We start from the raw sequence: 19,546 nt of genomic DNA, 5'->3' as shown, positions 1-19,546 counted from the left end.
CATGTGTGATGACATAATGTCAGTGGAAATCTAATCAAGTGTATTAAATACAGAATGTGGAAACAGAAGGGGCATGCTATAAAGAAGAGCTCAGAAAGCAAGAACTTCAGTGTATCATATTCTGCCAACTAGAAAGGGGACTCTATTTTGAAGCAGAGTCTCCACCTGCCTTTTCTCTAATTTCATTCCAGGTGACCTTCCCAGATAACCTTGACACAATACTAGGAAGTGTTGGGGCTGGCTAGTGAACCTGAAGATTTGGTGCCTGAGAAGGACATGTTCCTCACTTAATAACATGTCATTCACAGTTTTACAAAGGAAAAAAAAAAAAAAAGCCCCTGACCTTACAACATAGATAATGTATGTATTGATAAGTATAAAAAGCAGCCTTTGGGCCAGGTGCTGTGGCTCATGCCTGTAATCCCAGCACTTTGGGAGGCCAAAGCAGGTGGATCGTGAGATCAGGTATTTAAGACCGGCCTGGCCAACACAGTGAAACCCTGTCTCTACTAAAAATACAAAAAATTACCCAGGCATGGTGACGGGCACCTGTAATCCCAGCTACTCGGGAAGCTGAGGCAGGAGAATCACTTGAACCTGGGAGGTGGAGGTTGCAGTGAGCCGAGATGGCGCCACTGCACTCCAGCCTGGGCAACAGTGCGAGACTCCATCTCAAAGAAAAAAAAAAGCAGCTTTTGGAAAAAAATAAACATTTAATGTCTGTAAACGTATGTGGCCAGAGCCACATCTACATCTCGCCAGCACTTAGCACAGAGCCAGGCCCAGGGAAATCAGTTAAGAAGTATTTGTTTTTAAAAAAAGGAATGGATGTTCAAAGGACATAGCTTTATTCACAAACCAGACCACATGCGGGAATGTTTTTCTATAGCAGGCTGGGCGGCAGTGCAAGCTATTTGCTCCACTGTACATTTTTGTTCAGCAATCAGAATTATTTGGTACTTTCTAATAGGATACCCTGGAATTCTAATTTTTTCTTGTCCTCAATTTGATAATTTGGCAAAGTATAAAACATACATCCCATCATTCTCACACCAAGCAGAATTCAGATTCATATGCATATTTGGTTTTCTTTTGAAAATAGTGAGCTGCTTTCTTTGAGAACAGGTCATGTTTTCAGGGGAAAGCAATAGAAACAATTTCGAAGCTGTTTCCTTTTGAGTATTTTGCCTTAGTTACTTGGCATTTGTTAGTCCAAAGATTTCTAGTGATCAAACTTTGTGTCCATAAACTAATACTGTATGATTACAGAGCATAAAATTCATTGCAGGAAATAATGTAACATTTCTGAATATTATCTCTTGCATATACCTGACAAGTGTTTTTCAAAAACATCAGGCTACAGGAATCCTATTTGACCTGCACATCTACTGTTGGCCCTTCTAACATTTCTGACGTCTTCCTTCTAATCATTGCCGTCCCTTCATTGTCCTAACATCAGTAGGCTGATCTATATCCACACATCTAAAGTAAAATTTAACCAGGGAGCAATATCTGGTAATTCTCTATCAGAAAACTTGAGACCAGCTTAATTTTCAGAAACACTGTTTGCCTTAGTTATCCAAAGAACCACTTTCAGTTTCCACTTAGCTTCCCCTATGAAATTCCAGCCACAACAGCACTGACATCTTCTTGTAGCACGAGTATTCTAGTATGTTCAAATTCTTGTGAAATTTTAAAAATATAAAATGAGAATAAAAAAGAAAAGCAAATTGTATATCCAAGAGTCATTTAAAATATTTCTTGATTTATCTGAGCCTATATGTGCTTAGATAAGTTTTTATTTTCAAGATGATTTTAAATTTCTTTAAAAATATGAACCTATTTATTTCTTCTTTCAACCTGAAAATCAGCAAAATCTGAAGGGATTTTTTTCTTTTCTTTTTAAAATTTATTTTAGATCCAGGGGGTACATATGCAGGTTTGTTTCATGGGTATGTTGCATAATGGTGAGGCTTGGGCTTCCAGTGAACTCATCACCCAAATTGCGAACATTATACGCAACAGGTAAATTTTCAGCCCTTAACCTGCTACTCCCCTTTTAGAGTCCTCAGTGTCTATTATTTCCAGCTTTGTGTTCACGTGCACCCCATTGTTAGCTTCCACTTATAAGTGAGAACATGTGTTGACTTTCTGTTTCTGGGTTATTTTACCCTAGGAGATTGGCCTACAGCTCCATCCACGTTGCTGCCAATGGCAGGATTTCATTCTTTTTATGGCTGCATAGTATTCCATGCTGTATATATACCACAGTTTCTTTATCTAATCAACCGTTGATGGACAACTTAACTTGATACCATGACCTTGCTGTTGTGAACAGTGCTGCAATAAACATACAAATGCAGGTGCCCTTTTGATTTAAAAAAAAAAAAAAAAAAAAAGTTATTTTCCTTTGGGATTTACCCAGAAGTGGTACTGCTAGGTAGAATGGTAGTTCTATTTTTAGTTCTTTGAGAAATCTCTGTACTGTTTCCCAAAGAGATTGAACTAACTTACATTCCCACCAACAGTGTATAAGCACTCCCTTTTCTCTGCAGCCTCACCACCATCTGTTGTTTTTTTTGACCTTTTAGTAATAGCCATTCTGACTGGTGTGAGATGGTATCTCATTGTGGGTTTGATTTGCATTTCTCTGATGTTTAGTGATATTGAGCATTTGTTCATCTGTTGGTTGGCTGCTTATATGTCCTCTTTTGAGAAATGTGTGTTCATGTCCTTTGCCCACTTAATAGGATTGATTTTTTCTTGTTGAATTGTTTGCATTCCTTGTAGAAATTTGTTGGATGCATAGTTTGCAAATATTTTCTCCCATCATGTAGGTTGTCTGCTTACTCTGTTGATTGTTTATTTTGCCACGCAGAAGCTCATTAGCTTAATTAAGTCCCATTTGTCTTTGTTTTTGTTGCATTTGCTTTTGAGGTGTTAGTCATAAACATGTTGCCTAGGCCAATATCCAGAAGAGTTTTTCCTAGGTTTTCTTATTATAGTTTTGGGTACATTTAAATCTTTAATCCATCGTGAGTTAATTTTTGGATATGGTAAGAGATAAGGGTCTAGTTTCATTCTTCTGTATATGGCTAGCCAATTTTCCCAGGGTGTCCTTTCCTCATTGTCTATGTTTGTTGACTTTGTCAAAGATCAGTTGGTTGTAGGTATGTGGCTTTATTTCTGGGTTCTCTATTCTGTTCCATTGATCTGTATATCTATTTTTGTATCAGTACCATGCTTCTTTGGTTATTACAGTCTTACAGTATAGTTTGATGTCAGGTAATGTGATACCTCCAACTTTGTTCTTTTAGCTTAGGATTGCTTTGGCTATTGGGGCTCTTTTTTGGTTCCATATGAATTTCAGAATTGTCTTTTCTAATTCTGTAAAAAACAACATTGGCAATTTGTAGACTGCTTTTGGCAGTATAGTCACTTTAACAATATTGATTTTTCCTATCCATGAGCATGGGATGTTTTTCCATTCATTTGTGTCACCTATGGTTTCTTCATCAGTGCTTTGTAGTTCTCCTTGTAGGGGTCTTTCACCTTCTTGGTTAAATGTATTATCCTAGGGGTGTGTGTGGGGTGTGTGTGTGTTATTATAAATGGGACTGAGCTCTTGATTTGATTCTCAACTTGAGCATTATTGATGTAACTGATTTTTGTGCATTAATTTTGTGTGCTGAAACTTTACTGAAGTTCTCCGCACTAAGAGTCTTTTGGAGGAATCGTTAGGGTTTTCTAGGCATAAGATCCTGTCATCAGCAGAGATAATTTCACTTCCTCTTTTCCAATTTGGATGCTTTTTATTTTTTTCTCTTGCCTGACTGTTCTGGCTAGGACTTCCAATACTATAGGAGTGGTAAGAGTGGAAATTCTTGTCTTGTTCCAGTTCTTAGGGGGAATGCTCTTAGCTTTTTCCCATTCAGTATGATGTTGGCTCTGGGTTTGTCATATATGGCTCTTATTATTTTGAGGTATATTCCTTCAATGCCAAGAGCTTGGATCTTTTCCTAGGTTTCAGGTGAAGAGATCAGCAAAAATAGTCTAATAAACACTTTATGTCATGAAAAGTTATAAAGCAAATAACTGGAAACTTAATGTCATTTAAGTGTATTAAAATTTTTCCTACCTAGTTTCTTTAGGACTCAGAATATTCTGTTTGTTGAGGTATTTTACCAAGAAACTGACTGCCATGTGTACCAACTGTGGATTACTAATTCTCTAAGAATTAGAATCCACACTTAATAGCAAAAGATTCAGAAGGCACTTAAAGGATTGTTCAATCTCTCAAGGTATCATTGTAAACATTGCTTATTATTCTATCAGAGACACACACACAGGTAAGAGTAATGAAGAGAATGCCAGACAACAGTCTGTTCTTCCATTCATCCATTCAATAAGCATTTATTGAGTACTACTTTGTGTAAGCAAAAGCATTGTGGGGACTCAATCATTTAACTAAGCTTCTGTCCATAGAATTTACAATGCTTAATATTCCATCTTTCTAAAGAGTAAAAGGATTTGTCAGTATTCGGAGCCCTTTAAGTCACTAACAGAACCCAAGACTCCTAACACCCCCTTTCGTTAGAAGCATAAACAAGCAATTATTTCACTTGGTAATTGGAATTCAAATATAAATAATAAGCAAACAGCAGCCTTTATATCTGCCCATTTGCTAATTTTTCTACCATCTTGCCATATCTGCTCTCAGCTACTTACATGTGGGTGAACGTAAAAGCCAGGCAAGCTAGCATGAAGGAAATTACACACATTCTTATTACAATGAATATCAACATCTAGACCTAGTGTTAAAGACAGTCCTAAGCAGTTATATCTCTGGATGATGAAAAGAGTCTTCAATATAAAGCAAAAGCCATAAGTGTTCTGCCAACCAAAGTTGGCTAAGGGAAGCTAAATCAGTATCTATGAAAAAAATCCCACACCAGGAACATCACCTTCATGAAGCTGACACCCAACATTAATATTTAAATTTACATATTGTTGCTTATACATTCATTAATATAATACAAAGAACTTGAATAAATTGATGTACTTTTTCACTTATAATTTTTCTATTACAGTTAAATATGAAAGGATCAAATTTTTGGTGATTGCCTTAAAGAATGCTGTGGAAATATATGCTTGGGCTCCTAAACCGTATCATAAATTCATGGCATTTAAGGTAAGCAGGCATGTGATTATCTAAAATGTGCTTTTTAAAAATTTTCAGTTTCTACCCATTTATAAAATAGTCTATATAGACCAATAACAATTTTCATATAGATAATAAACCTGTTTTAAAAGTGTAGGTACTCTAGGGTTTATTGTTTCAAAAGTAAAGACTAAGTATTTGTAAATGCTATAAAATTAGATTAAAATTTGGGTATGCCCTCCTCCTTGAGATCTATGAATCATCATCCTCAAGAGGCATTTAGAATGGTTAGTAGGTATATCATTGATTATGATCTTATGCAATGACATTTGTTATAAAGCCACCTAAACCAGGGTATTCCCTGATATTTTGTTTGAAAAAGGCAGACAAATGGCAGCACTGAATCTCAGAGTTAAACTGAGTCTCTAAGTCTTTTAATCCTCATAAATCTTTCTGGATGAAGTCCCTAAAACTGAGGTGATGCTTGTATGTCCCCAGTGCTAACTTACAGAAATGACCTAGTTTTTCTGCATTCTTCTATTTTGATTGCCTTTTCATTTTTTACCTTGTCTAAGTCTGTACCCACCATGGTTGGACTGGTCACTCATGAGATTTGCCAGGAGTGGGATGGAGATATGCTAGTGCTGTTGACCCCAGCTCATGAAGCTGACACCCAAATGCCAGGAGGACCAGTACTTACAGGCACCCAGATGTGTTCAGAGCTGCATAACCTATGCATAGCCCAAGTGAACTTATCTTCTGTCTTCTCTGACACTCTCTCTCTGTCTCTCTCTCTCTCTCTCTCTCAGCTTATGTCTGTCTACTTCTTTATGTCTCATTGGCTCTCACTTTTTCTCCCCACCTTTATGACTGTTATCTCCATTTGGCTCCTTATTAATTCTTTTCTGCCACATTCGCCATGAAGGGCAAAACTGCCCTTGGAACACCATGTAGGCCCATTTCAGGGCTGAATCACTTCTATCTTGTTCCCTTAGTGCAGATGGCTTGTGATGTGCTCAGGAAAATAGATTCATTAATGGAAATGGGCTCCCCTCCATAACCTCACTTTTATGGAAAAAAAAATTGGAATGCATTAGGTTACTAATAACAATTAAGGGATAACTCCTAAAAGCCAAAGTGGTACTCCTGTTCTGCCAAAATCTGTCTCCACAAAAGCTTTTCAATCAACATCCCATTCCCATTCTTGCTCTGAAGTTACTGCCACCATTTTATGACCCAGAGACACATGAGAGAGTGCAAAATGTTCTTTCGGACAGACCAGACCCAGCCCAGAAGGAGGAAAGAGCAAAGGCAAAGACTTGAACAGGAAAGAGTGGAACTGGCAAGATGCCAAGCCTTCCCACAGGAGAAGGACAGGAGGCTAGAGTTTCCCATGCTGTCAGAATGGTGTTAGCAAAAGATGAGAAGAGAAGGGTCTGAGAGGTAGCAGTGGCATTATAGTTAAGGCAATTGTAGTTTCACAAATGCTCTCCCAGATCTCAAGGCCCAAAGGTAGAGTGTGGTTAAAAAATAGCAAAGGGAAATGGCAGAGGAACACTTGACAGTTAGTTGGGGCTTGGGCTCTGGATTCAAACACAGAGAACTTTGACAAACTTGGCAAGACCTCTCTTTTTGCTTTCTAGTTAAACCCAAATAGTCAATGCAAGCCATCAATCTTGTGATGTTCCACTCCCACCTCTTTCTCTATCACCCAAACCCAAGTCTCAGATTCCAACATTAAGTTAAGAGAAAATGCCAATCTTATGCCCACTCATTCACTGAAGAAAAATCCAAACCAGAGCATGCCCATTAATACTGAACAGGCTGAGAAAACAGCCGGCCTTGGCTGTCCCTCCCAGGCTGTCTCTGAAAGGATAGTTGCTGTGGATGGGCCTGGTTGCCACATGGGAAAGAGAGGGGCCAGAGAGGTGACTGGGCCTTCTTCAGAGGACAAAGGCCAGAAATAAACAGGAGAAAACAGCAGTACCCAGGCACCAGGTTTTTAATATACATTACCACTGTCAAAATTAACACCTGTGCACCAACTTAAACTTCACTGCCCCGAAGGACAAAGGGTAGAGAAAGGGGCACAAATGGATGCTAGACCCTTCCTCCTAGGGCCAGAATATCAACAGACCTAAAACTGAAAGAGAAATTTTCTAGTTTTTCACTTTAATAAAGTTAGAAGTTAACTTCCTCTAGACAGTGGCTAAAGGAAAAAAATTATTAAGATACCGTTTTGAGTGATGGGGATACTAATGGGGTGATTTTTAAAGTCTTTTGCAGATCTCCAGCACAAGCCTCTGCTAGTTGATCTCACGGTAGAAGAAGGTCAAAGATTAAAGGTTATTTTTGGTTCACACACTGGTTTCCATGTAATTGATGTTGATTCAGGAAACTCTTATGATATCTACATACCATCTCATGTAAGTACTCACAAGTAGACTTTCAAGGGCTCTCTGTACAACAGCCTGCATATAGAAAGAGATTTGTTTTGCATAGTTTTAGTAGAAGTCATGCAAACTTTACTAACCAGCAAATGGACTTTCGTTCTTCATTAAGTATACTGCTTTTAATAACTAAAATATATAAATTTAACTAATTTTTATGACTTCCTAAAACTGGGGAATACATAATAGAAATCATTTGGCATTTACATGTTGTCTCTTTGGACTTTAGATTGAAATGAATATGATATTTTTCTTTCAAGGGCATGAATTATATTCGGTAGACGACTTTCCACATTCAGTTTTTGAAGGGAAATTCGTTCATTTTATGTTAGAGAAAGCCAATGGTCAGGTACTATTTTATTGGAGAAAATTGTTTTTTGCTATTTTTAGTTCCTTTCTTCAGCTTGAGGGCAGTGTGGTACAGTGGAGTCAGACACAGTGTCTCTCGCATGTATTAGCTTTGCAGTAATGGACACAGTAGGCAGCCTCTCCAATCCTCGGCTTTTGCATCTGTAAAATATGGATAAAAAGACTTATCCCATAGGATTATCATTAGTATTAAATGAGGTAATGGATCTAAAGCAGTTGGTACAGGGCCCTGCAAATTGTAGATCTTATTAGCCCTAAAATATTCATATTACTATCCTGACATATTGCTTGAAACATAACTGTTAAAGGGAAATGCTGCACATGGATTCACTTATTAGGATTAAGTGTAGTGTAAAGTGTGTGTCCTGTGTGTAATCCCAAGGCTAACATACAGGAGAAACTATCAGGAATGTTTGAAGCTACTGCTGACTGGTATTTTGAGAGTTTTAAGACTTTATTCTAATGAAATGCAATAACTAAAAGAAGTTGTTTCAGTATATTACGTACACACACACAATTGCCATTCATTGCTGCATTATTACCACTTTTAACTCATGTGGATGTGGGTGAACACAAGGACTCACAGCTCACATTCCTGGTGAGGCAGCTAAGGCATAACTATGATAATCCTCAACTCTCTTAGTCCAATCCATCAAGCACATGTTGGGCTGCCATGGCATTCTCAACTAGGGGATCACAACAACATCACATTTCCTTTCCTAGAACAAATTAATATACACTTATTTCAATAGTGATTTTTTTTTTTTTTTTTTTTTTTTTTTTGATACGGAGTCTTGCTCTGTCACCCAAGCTGGAGTACAGTGGCGTGACCTCGGCTCACTGCAAGCTCCGCCTCTCCTGGGTTCATGCCATTCTCCTGCCTCAGCCTCCCAAGTAGCTGGGACTACAGGTGCCCACCACCACGCCCAGCTAATTTTTTGTATTTTTAGTAGAGACGGGGTTTCATCGTGTTGGCCAGGATGGTCTCGATCTCCTGACGTCGTGATCCGCCCGCCTCGGCCTCCCAAAGTGCTGGGATTACAGGCATGAGCCACTGTGTGCGGCAATAGTGATTTTTTTAAATGAGTGGTAATTCTAAATATTTTTTCTAACCAAGCCATGAAGTATTCTGGCATTTAGACACCCAGATAAACAATCCTCTATATATGTACTTTTTTCACAGATTATTTTGGTAGGAGTTCATTTTGACCTCACTTAAGCTATCTTCATTAGATTCAGCTGGCTTACATTCTCCTCATCTTTTTTGGAAGTAGTTGTGCTAATAGAAAACACATTAATTTCAACATCAACAAGATGTACACAAATCCCAACTCTACTAACAAATACTAGCACAACTTTGATTAAGACACAAAGCCCTTCTGAGATGCAGTTTCCTCATCTGTAAACAAAGCTATCTACTTTGGGGAGCTATTCTAGGTACTAGAAATTATATATGTAAAGGGCCCCATGATTGGCACATAGTAGGTGTGCCATAGATTTACATGCTGTTTTTAGGAACAGGTAAATTGAATTTTTAATCTAGTGACTAAGTTTGATTTACCAGGGTATTTTACAAGTCAGTGGTTAAATTAAAGCAAATTTCAGTCTTTAGGGTGACAATGAAAATAAACAAAAATCTCTTTTTTGCAGTTGTTAGAGATGAATAGTCAAGGCGTTTTATTTTTTAAAAGAATAATGCTTGGCTTTTCTTTGTCTTCTAGATTCAGGGCAATATCACTCCTCATGCTATTGTCATCTTGCCTAAAACAGATGGAATGGAAATGCTTGTTTGCTATGAGGATGAGGGGGTGTATGTAAACACCTATGGCCGGATAACTAAGGATGTGGTGCTCCAATGGGGAGAAATGCCCACGTCTGTGGGTAGGTTAACCCTTCCTTATCTCCTTCAGCAGTTACACCCCCCAAATGAAACGAAAATCAAGAAATGTGAAACAACCATTTGATTCCACCAAAAAAAAAAAAAAAAAAAAAAAATCTGTGAATAACTCTTGTAAGACTTGCTTTGTCAATTTATCTCAAGTCGTTTGTCATTTTTGTGGTTAAGATGTGAACAGATGCTGTGAGTTATTGCCCATCTAATGTTTTTAATGCAGTTTTGGAAATTCCTTTTGACAGCCTACATTCATTCCAATCAGATAATGGGCTGGGGCGAGAAAGCTATTGAGATCCGGTCAGTGGAAACAGGACATTTGGATGGAGTATTTATGCATAAGCGAGCTCAAAGGTTAAAGTTTCTATGTGAAAGAAATGATAAGGTAAATCCGTTTCAACATTTGCATTAGTGTTTGCATTTTAAGAGACCACCAGGTACCTGTGAAACCTTCATTTTCCTTTATACTGATTTGAATCACATCTGTGTTAAACAATCAATATTATCTTGAAATGGCATTATTTGGTTTGATCCATGTGAGCACTCAATATATTATTCACATGTCAAAAACTACATAAAAACATCTAGAAATTTCTTGTAAACCTCTTAGAAACTTTTGTGGCCTGAAGGCCTTATGATGACTCAGCAGACACCCCAAATTCTCCTAAGCACTTAGAGCAGTTGGCCCATCATTAATCATCTCACAGTGGGTCAACTTTATACTTCCACTTTTAGACTGTTCACAAAGTCACTTTCAAGACCTAACCAATCACCTTATATTCACCTTTAAATCCAAAACATTTGACGTGTAGAAATATAAGCTTTTTAAAAGTGTCACCCATTCCTTAAGGAATGCACAATCACAAACTCAACTAGTGCCATGTCTTGTGTCATTCCAGCCATGTTTCTTCTGAAATGTCATAGGTAAACTGTTTTCCAGTGAAATTGGCTGTGTCCGTCTGGCATGATCAGTCACCTCAGAGGGGCATTCTGCAGCAGTACTGCTTCTCCCTTACCCTCCCTGTAGAGTAACCCCGAGGTTTTAGTAGCTAAGCCATACTGCATTTGCGAATTCATCCTTTGTGGCTGTGGCCAACATAGAAATACTGTCCCTAAAGCCACAGACATAAACACCTATAGAAAAACACTATGATGGGTTGAATTTTTGTATATCCCTTTGTCCAACCCAGTTCCCCAAAGGTCAGGTTGGTCTTAGTCCAAACCTGGTGATGTGGGCCTAAACTATATTCAACCCTGGCCCACTACTCTGACCTGATGTGGTCTGGGTGGACTGTAGCTGCAGGTGGCAAAGATGGTTCCAGCCATTTAGATTTCCCAGAAAACAAACATAACCTAGTAAAACTCCAGCTCCCACCCAGTCTCTAAGAATCAAAAAACTAGGAGTGATCTGGGTATGGATACCCACATTCCGATTGAAAACCTACCCCAGCAGGGCTGTTCCAAGCCATGCCACACCCTTAGGAGTAGGCTGGGGCCACACCAGTGTCTGGAACCCAAGGTTTAGGGCCAGGGGCACACAACTTGGAGGGAATAGCAGCCCTTTCTTTTCTTCACTGTGGTTTTCCATGGGCCCTCTCTGTCCTCCGTTTTGATTCATTGACCCTAAGAGTAGCATTACTTTCATATGTAGCATTAGGTGAATGTCAAGCATTTCCAGAGACCTCCCTAAGAAGTTGTTGTTAGCATTCTTCTGAAGAAGCTGTAGAAATGAAGTAGCAGAGACTTTAGACTAGTGACAAAAGCAAATGCCTCGGACCAAAGTTAGGTATTGACTGACTGAAGGGCTAGGCCATAGCCCAAAATATTACTTTCCTGGGGCAGTGGTTCTTTAACATTTAAAGCAGTGATTCTTTAACATTTAACATTCAGCTCAAGTAAGCAGTAACCCAGATTTTTCTCACATTTGTCAGTTGTTTGATAAAATGACTTAACAGACTCAAACCTAATGGACTGTGGTTCTACTCGTTAATACTATGATCTCATTTGCCCTGGGATATGCCACCATCAGCAGAGAAACCATGAGTTAACTCTTGAAATGCCAAAATGAATAGGCATTAAATACCTTGCCCTATCTGACCACACTATTTAATGTTTTTATCTTAAATTTAAAAAACTGAAATCTGAAATTGTATGATAGTCAGTAGGCCTAAAACTCCCCCTTGACTTTGAGAATTTGAAGGGATTCCCTTCCATCCTGAAGTCTACTTTCTTGTCATTTATGGGTGAGAGAAGGGAAGCTTCTGTGTCTTTCTAGAAATTAACAAAGAACCTGTTGGGTCCTAGGCCAGAAATCCAGCATGTTATCCTAGCATGAAACTCCCTTTTAAAAAGTGAACACCCAAAGAGATGTTACAAATGAAGATATAGCCCCTTCAGCATCTCTGGAGACCAATACCACAATAAGGAATAATAACAACCATAGGAATAAAGGCAGGAGTTTTTACATAGGATGCACGATATCCAAAGGGACTTTATAAACACAAGCCATTAAGTCTTAAGACCTGACACATGGCAAGGATAGGACATGTGAGAGAAAATGGATGGACGGTTGAAGAAAAGAGGGGAAAAGACCATGCAGTTGAACTAACTTCTTTTTAATTTCAAACAGGTATTTTTTGCATCCGTGCGATCTGGAGGAAGTAGCCAAGTGTTTTTCATGACCCTCAACAGAAATTCCATGATGAACTGGTAACAGAAGAGCACTTGGCACTTATCTTCATGGCGTTATTTCTAATTTAAAAGAACATAACTCATGTGGACTTATGCCAGTCTAGAGGCAGAATCAGAAGGCTTGGTTGAACATATCGCTTTCCCCTTTTCCTCTCCCTCCACCCCTCCCAATACAGTCCATCTTTCAATGTTGCAGCCTGGTTGAGAAGGAGAGAAAAAGGTGGCAGAAATTTCCAGGAGATCCCCAAGAATGCTGCCTTGTCTGTGGACAAAGATGGACCACGTGCCCTTCGGAGTTAGGGATAGAAACAAATATTGTGTGCTCTTAATGATTAAGCTGTGTTATGGTGGGTTTTCAGGTTTTTACCTTTTTTCTTTACCCCTTTACTCTGCAAGAATGGGGAAAGAATGCATATTGAGAAAATGAGTCTTTTAAATTCTGTCTGCCTACTAGTTTTAAGTATATGGTATGTTGTAAAATTTCCAATGACGAGAGACAGCACAATAAATGTACCTTATCTCCTTAGGCTGAAGGCCATAACCACATAGTGGAGTAATTTAAGAACTCTCTTGCCTTCACCAACCCAAAAGGTTGCTTTTTGATAGCAACTGGCTAATGAATTTTTAAAAAGAGAAGAAAAATACTAGTTTTCCCCTCTTTTGGGAAATAGATTTTAAATGGCTAAACTACTAGCCTTAAAACTACTAGTCTAATAAAATCAACTACCACTTTTGTGAATGACAGGCCATATTTTTATATGGCCCTTTACAGAATGGAGTGTGTTGAATAGGATACTAACGCCATTGAGTTGAGCTGGCCTAGCGATGGAGGGACTCTCTAACACAACTTTCCCTCAGCTATTATGCAACAGATCAGGGCAAAAGATGGGATGACAGATGGGGTGAGACAGAAAGAGCTTCTGGGAAACAAGCTTACGTAGTCTTTTTTAAAATGCACAAAGCCTCCCGGCTAAGAGGTCACTTGGTTTGGGCTTCATTAGGACTGAGACTTTGTTGAGTTCTTTCTGGGACTTGGGGAGTGGATGATATTCAGGCTCTGAACATTCCCAGCTCTCTCCTGAGGGTGCCACTTTCTCAAGAAGAAAACTGTGACTGAAAAAATTAATAATAAATGTTTCTGAGCTGCCTGTGTTCTCCCTGGGTGGGTGAGAGAAGGGACTAGACTCCTAAGCCTGCCTCAGATACAGGAGGCATCATTGGCTCCAATTTTAGAGAACTTGAAAGCAAGGCTTTGGACAAAATTTTGAGACCCTAATCACTTTACCTTCCTCCAAATTACCCAACATATGGTAAACAACATTTGTGCAGAAATATGTATGTATTTAGTTCAGGTTGACTTGTGTCCTTATAAACTCTTACTCAAATGATTTGAACTTTTATGCGACTGGGATTTTTTTTTCCAAAGCTACAAGCATGGCCACCTGTGGTATCGAGGTGTTGCAAACAATATCTGTGTTGCGCTTCCTGTTTTAACCTACCTCGTTTTGTTTGTTTTTGTTTCACTGTTCATCACAGCAGTGTTATCTCCAGGAGACATATAGAGAGCTCAACTGGCAATCTCAGGTGCATTTAACATTTTTAAAACGAAACAGTAGTTGACCAAATTTTTCTTCTTAAAAAATTGGAGGTGGGGGGAATCCAAAGACAAAAATTAATGTCGCCTGTTTCTGGAGAAAATAATTACTGTAAATGGATCAAAAAAAAAAAAAAACTATGATCCTACTGATTTTGCCTAAATACACGAGCAGCTGATGTACTATTAATGAGAACGAAATACACATTAGGAAAATGGAGCCATTTCAATCTAGTGGTTTGGGCAAGATGGGGAAGAGAAGGGGAAACATTCTAGTTTCTGGATTACATTATTATGCCCCTCCTGAAAAGGTGGTTGTCATTTGCATTTATTTAAAGCAGGTAATATGCAGGAATGTAACTGAGGATTATCTTCAGGCAATCAGCAAGATATCCTCCTCACGGTCCCTTTAGCTCTCAAAAGCAATGAAATCCTCCTGTTCTCATTTTTACTGCTGTGGTTGTGCTGCTCAACAATACTGTCTTCTCAAATTCCATGCCACAAATTCAGCAATAACTTTTTGGATTGAATTTAACAACTACTGTAATTGGATGCTGATGTGGACAAAATATATTGATTTCGATTTCACTCCCGAATGTGATTGCCACCAGCTCTTTATATTGCTGCTGTGGTATTTTAAACCAGAAGCTTCTTTAAATTATGTTGCAAACTGATCTCTGTTTTTATGTTGTGTTTTGTTTTGTTTTTATTTCTAAGTGATAAGTTTGAAACACACAGCTTTAAATGATTTTTTTATTGTGGGATTTTGGGTACAGTTAAGAAATAAAAGGGAATCATTGTGTTTAAACATAAGGTAGTTTGTGAATGTATTTTTTAAAATCTAGATTCATTGAAACAAATCATAAGAAAACAATATTAATGCAGTCTTGTTTACAGTATGTACAGTGACATAACATAGAACATGAGCTTTTCTGGTGCCAACAACAATAAAACACAGACGTTAAACATCAAGCCATGCCTTTTATATTTTTGTACTAATATTTTACACTGAGTACAAGGCAAATCCAAATTTAAATGGGCCCCCCAGAAATCTGTGCTCTTTAAAAGATAGATATTTAAAGAATTCACTGAAGCTTTTATCTTCAAAAATGAATTTTCCTCCAGCAAGACAGACTCCAGCCCTGACATAATGAGGCCTAGAACATGCAGAATATGTCAGAATGGTGTCCTTGTGGCTCATCCAAACTTTCTGAATTGCCTTAATTCTTTTTGGGGGTAAGGGAGGAATGGTTGCTTTTCATCCATTTTTATAGCATCTCAACAAAAAAAAAAAATCTTTAGTTTTGATCTTTTTATAGGTGACTTTTGTCTCTAGAAATTGGCTCATTGTATTTTTATTTTCCTACAAAGAGAAACTGGAGAAACTGAGCCCTCCCCTCAGAGTAAGTTTCACTAGATCTGCCAGTTCTTACTGCTCTAAATTAATAATCATCCAGTAAAATCTACTGAGCCTGCCTACACCATAGTCTGGGTCTGGGGTCTGGCAGGTGACCATCATTCCTGGTTGCCAGTCAAAGATACTGTAGCATGGATTCCTGCATCCAGTGGTGGTAGGAATGGATGACCTGTGAAGTTCCTTCAAATAATGAGGCTCTTCCCCCTGCCAGTTCCAGCCAGACCACTGTCATCATAACACACAATGCAAATGAAGACAGCTTTCACTAAGTTCCACATAAAATTGAACAGCTCTATTTTAGATAGATCTCATTATTTTTCTTGGAGACTTCTAAACAATCCTTCAAGAAGACCTAGAACTATTATTATTTTTATTAAACAGGGTATATTAAGTTATGGGTGAAATCTCACAAGGTCACCTGGACAGGGGCTCCATTTTTCTAACACTTTGACATTGTTTTCTAGGGTGCACTCCTAATATACTTTGCATCAAGTACATGTTTTTTAAAAACACCTTAGTTCCTGGTTGTCAAAATCTACTAACAATTTTTGTCTGTTCTTGTGACTCATTGGTAATTGGTGTCTCTGGTCCCTCCTGTCCAGTAGATTATTAGAAAGATGTGAAATTCAAGCCAGAACCATTTTGGTTTTATCCACTGCTAGAAAAGGAAGTGGCTAAAGTCTCACATTCCACGAAGTTTTAAAAAAAATGCTTTCCCTACTATTATGTGTACCAGTTCCCGTCACTGTATTCTTGAAACGTGGAAGAGCTCTTTGTGTTAACAGTGTGTGCTGTCTTTGAAAGTCTGCTTGAACAGGCATCACTTGCATTTGTGCTGATTGCTTTAAGATGTAAGATGTGCTACATTATTTTTAAGAAAGAAGATAGTTATTGATAAAACTTTAATTTTAACCTACTGCAGGAAAACATGAGAAAATCCACAGCATGCTGATAACAATTCTGAATGACACTACTATGCTCTTTATATTCCAAAATCACCACTGGTACCATGTTCTGATCATTTCAACAGTCTCTAACTTGTTAGTTACCTTTTAGTTCATTCTTCAAAAATTTAAATCTAACCAAATCAAGCAAAACGTAACCAACCAACCAAAAACTGACCTCCCCTGAGACTATATAGTTGTAACATAAATCTAAAATCCAAAAGTCTAAATTTGATTTAATTTACCTGCTAATATTTCTCATAAATGCCACTAAATCTCCTTGGTCACTATATATCAGGAACCCTAAAGTAAGCTGTCCTTTCAAGGATCTTAAATAAACTGGGTGTAAAATTGATCACTTTTCAGGAGTCCCAGCAAAGGAGAAAACCTCTTGAGAATTTGCAAGTTCAAAACTGACAATCTGTATATTCCTACCAAACATTTTCTAGGTTGTTTTTATTTCTACACCATTATTCTGGGAATTCTTCCATTGATAACTAGAATATTCAACAGTTTGCTTAGCATTAAACAGTGTGAGATCATAACCCTGTGCTTTGGACTTTATTCTTCTAGACCTGCCATTCCAGGAAGTGCTAGAATATACCAAAATAAAAATCCCCATAAAAGCATTTTTAAACAAAAATCCCTGGGTAATGTTTGAGTTCTTTTAAATCTAGATCAAAATCTTGGACTCTTCTGAGTCCATGATGACAACTGTTTGGATGGAAAGTAGAAAATACAGTTAAAAATAAAAATGTCCTAAAGTTTACAGATTTTTGAGTTTGTGTACATATCTTCAAACTCATTCCTTGCATGATAGGGTTTGGTTTTAATGGTTTATTTTTATCAGCACCAAGTTGCATTCCACTATTGAGGCTGAGCAAATGCTGGTGGAAAGGTGAGTTTTCATTTCCGGCAATGGATCATTATTTGTACATCGTAAATATCATGCCCAGCTACCCCTTTCCCTTATCTCTTCCCCTGGGGTAAGCGTTAAGGAATAGTAATACTTATTATGGTATGTTTAAGAAACCTTGGACATTACCCTGAATCAAAACTTCAAATGTTAGGTGGCAGCAGGAAACAAAAGATTACAGCTTGAATGAATTTTTAAAACTGAATGTTGTAAAACTATTTTTGAACATTTTAGCTGCCTTATTTATGTTAATATAACTGTAGAGAGATGCCAAATGTATAATATCAGAAGGGAAAACTACGATTTTGCTGTACCTACAATTGTTTACATTTTTTAAATTTCCAGTTTTCAAAAGTATTTTAAATTGTCAAAAATTTGCTAAAACTGGATTACAGCCTCACCTGAGAATGAGAGAAGAAAATCTTCCTGGCATATTTTCCAGTCTGAAACTTTTGGTTACTTTCGGGTGCTTTTTTTTCTTGCATACAAAAATCATTGAGAAAGTACTTTCTACAGTTATTCCAAACAGTCATTAAAAATGCTTTGATAGGTTTCCCCACATGGTCACTACCATGCCCTGGAATATAATATGCTATCTTTGTCAAAATATGAATAATAAAACATTAATAGTAGGATGCCTCCTTGTTCCTCATTGCCACTTCCAAACTATTCTCCCTTCCTCCTCCTGAACACTCACTGTTTTGAAGCTGTTGACATCAGCCTCTCAAGTCCCTACATTACCCTCTTTTACTCCTTCTCATTGCTCAAGAATTTTAGGTTTTGGCTCACTGTTGCTCTCTTTACCACCACCCTGTCATCATTCTTGATTATTTCAAAATCCATTTACACAGTCCTACGAATACCCTGGCTTCTTGGTTCCCTGATCTTGACCAGTGAAACTTATCATTACTAATTACTACATCAGCTCCTTAAGTGATAGCAGACAATTCTTATTTGCTCTAGGTAAATCCCATTCAACCTTACCAAATAAACATCATTGCCCCAGAAACCAAATCCTCTCTTCTGCATCCCCTATTCTATTCTATTTCACTGTATTTTGAGTTTCATTGTATTCTGCAGTGTATCTTGCTGTGTTCTGTATGCTGCAGTATCTCCAGTCTTAAACACCCTCCTTGGCCCCATTACCCTCTCTAACTGAAACAGCCCAATAGTCCCATAGACAGTTGTTTTTGGATAAACATAGAAATTGACCCTTTTGCTGTTAAAGCTTGAAACTTGTATTTGTTTTCCTTCAGGCCTCTCAAAAAAGTATCAAAGAACTGGAACTCACCAGATCATAGCACCGGATGCCCTCTTGCCCCTCCCTAGCTCCTGTTTTCTTACACATTGTTACATTTCTTCCCTGCTATATAAATGCCTAGTTTTGGTCAGTCAGGGAGATGGATTTGAGACTGAGCTCCCATCTCCTTGGCTGCAGCACCCGACCAAAACAAAGCCTACTTTCTTGGCAATACTTGTCATCTCAGTGATTGGCTTTCTGGGTGGCAAGCAGCAGGACCTAGACCAAACCTAATGTTTCGGTAACGTAACTACCATTTATCTGCTTCTCTTCACAGAAAAACCCTCTAGGGGGAACTGTGTATATTTACTGTCCTAAATTTCTCTCTTCCCTTGGTCTTTTGAACCAACTCAAATCAGGCTTTCATCTCTACCACAGCAGCTCTTGCTAAGGACACCAGTGACCTCCATGCTTTCAAATGCAATGGTTAGGTCTCTGGCTTCATGCTGCTTGAGTTATATGCAGTCTTTGACACAGTTAATAATTACTTCCTTCTTGAAATGCTTTCTCAGTTCTGGGGCATCTTCCTCATGTTCTCACCTTCCTGGCCACTGCTTCTCAATCTCCTTGGCTGACTTCTTGGAGTGCCCCAGTCCTGGGCATCCCCCTGTAAGTGATCTCTCCCAGTCCTGGGGCTTTAAAAACTATACACTTACAACACCCACATTTTAATCTCCAGACCCAACCTCTTCCCTGAATGCCAAATAAATTTGGCATACAATTTATTATTTAACTAATTTCCTATGAAGCACCTTCATTTGGATGTGTCATTGGCATCTCAAGCTTGACATGTTCACCCATTAATACACAGTA

General features: G+C 38.2%; 1 protein-coding gene across 4 annotated transcripts in view; it reads left to right on the top strand.

Moving 5' to 3' along the window:
• TNIK (TRAF2 and NCK interacting kinase) overlaps positions 1-15,127 on the top strand; it is a 400,067-nt gene extending 384,940 nt beyond the window's left edge. For all 4 annotated transcript variants that reach the window (XM_054479691.2, XM_054479690.2, XM_054479687.2 and 1 more), the window contains 5 exons: positions 5,091-5,191; positions 7,438-7,587; positions 9,702-9,861; positions 10,117-10,256; positions 12,501-15,127. In XM_054479691.2, the coding sequence (XP_054335666.1) occupies positions 5,091-5,191; positions 7,438-7,587; positions 9,702-9,861; positions 10,117-10,256; positions 12,501-12,584 (635 nt within the window). In that variant the 3' untranslated portion in view covers positions 12,585-15,127. The remainder of the gene's footprint in view (positions 1-5,090; positions 5,192-7,437; positions 7,588-9,701; positions 9,862-10,116; positions 10,257-12,500) is intronic.
• The last annotated feature ends 4,419 nt before the right edge of the window (positions 15,128-19,546 follow it).

This window comes from Pongo pygmaeus, chromosome 2 (genome assembly GCF_028885625.2).
Source record: "Pongo pygmaeus isolate AG05252 chromosome 2, NHGRI_mPonPyg2-v2.0_pri, whole genome shotgun sequence".
Lineage (NCBI taxonomy): Eukaryota > Metazoa > Chordata > Mammalia > Primates > Hominidae > Pongo > Pongo pygmaeus.
This window is presented reverse-complemented; position numbering and strand designations above follow the sequence as displayed.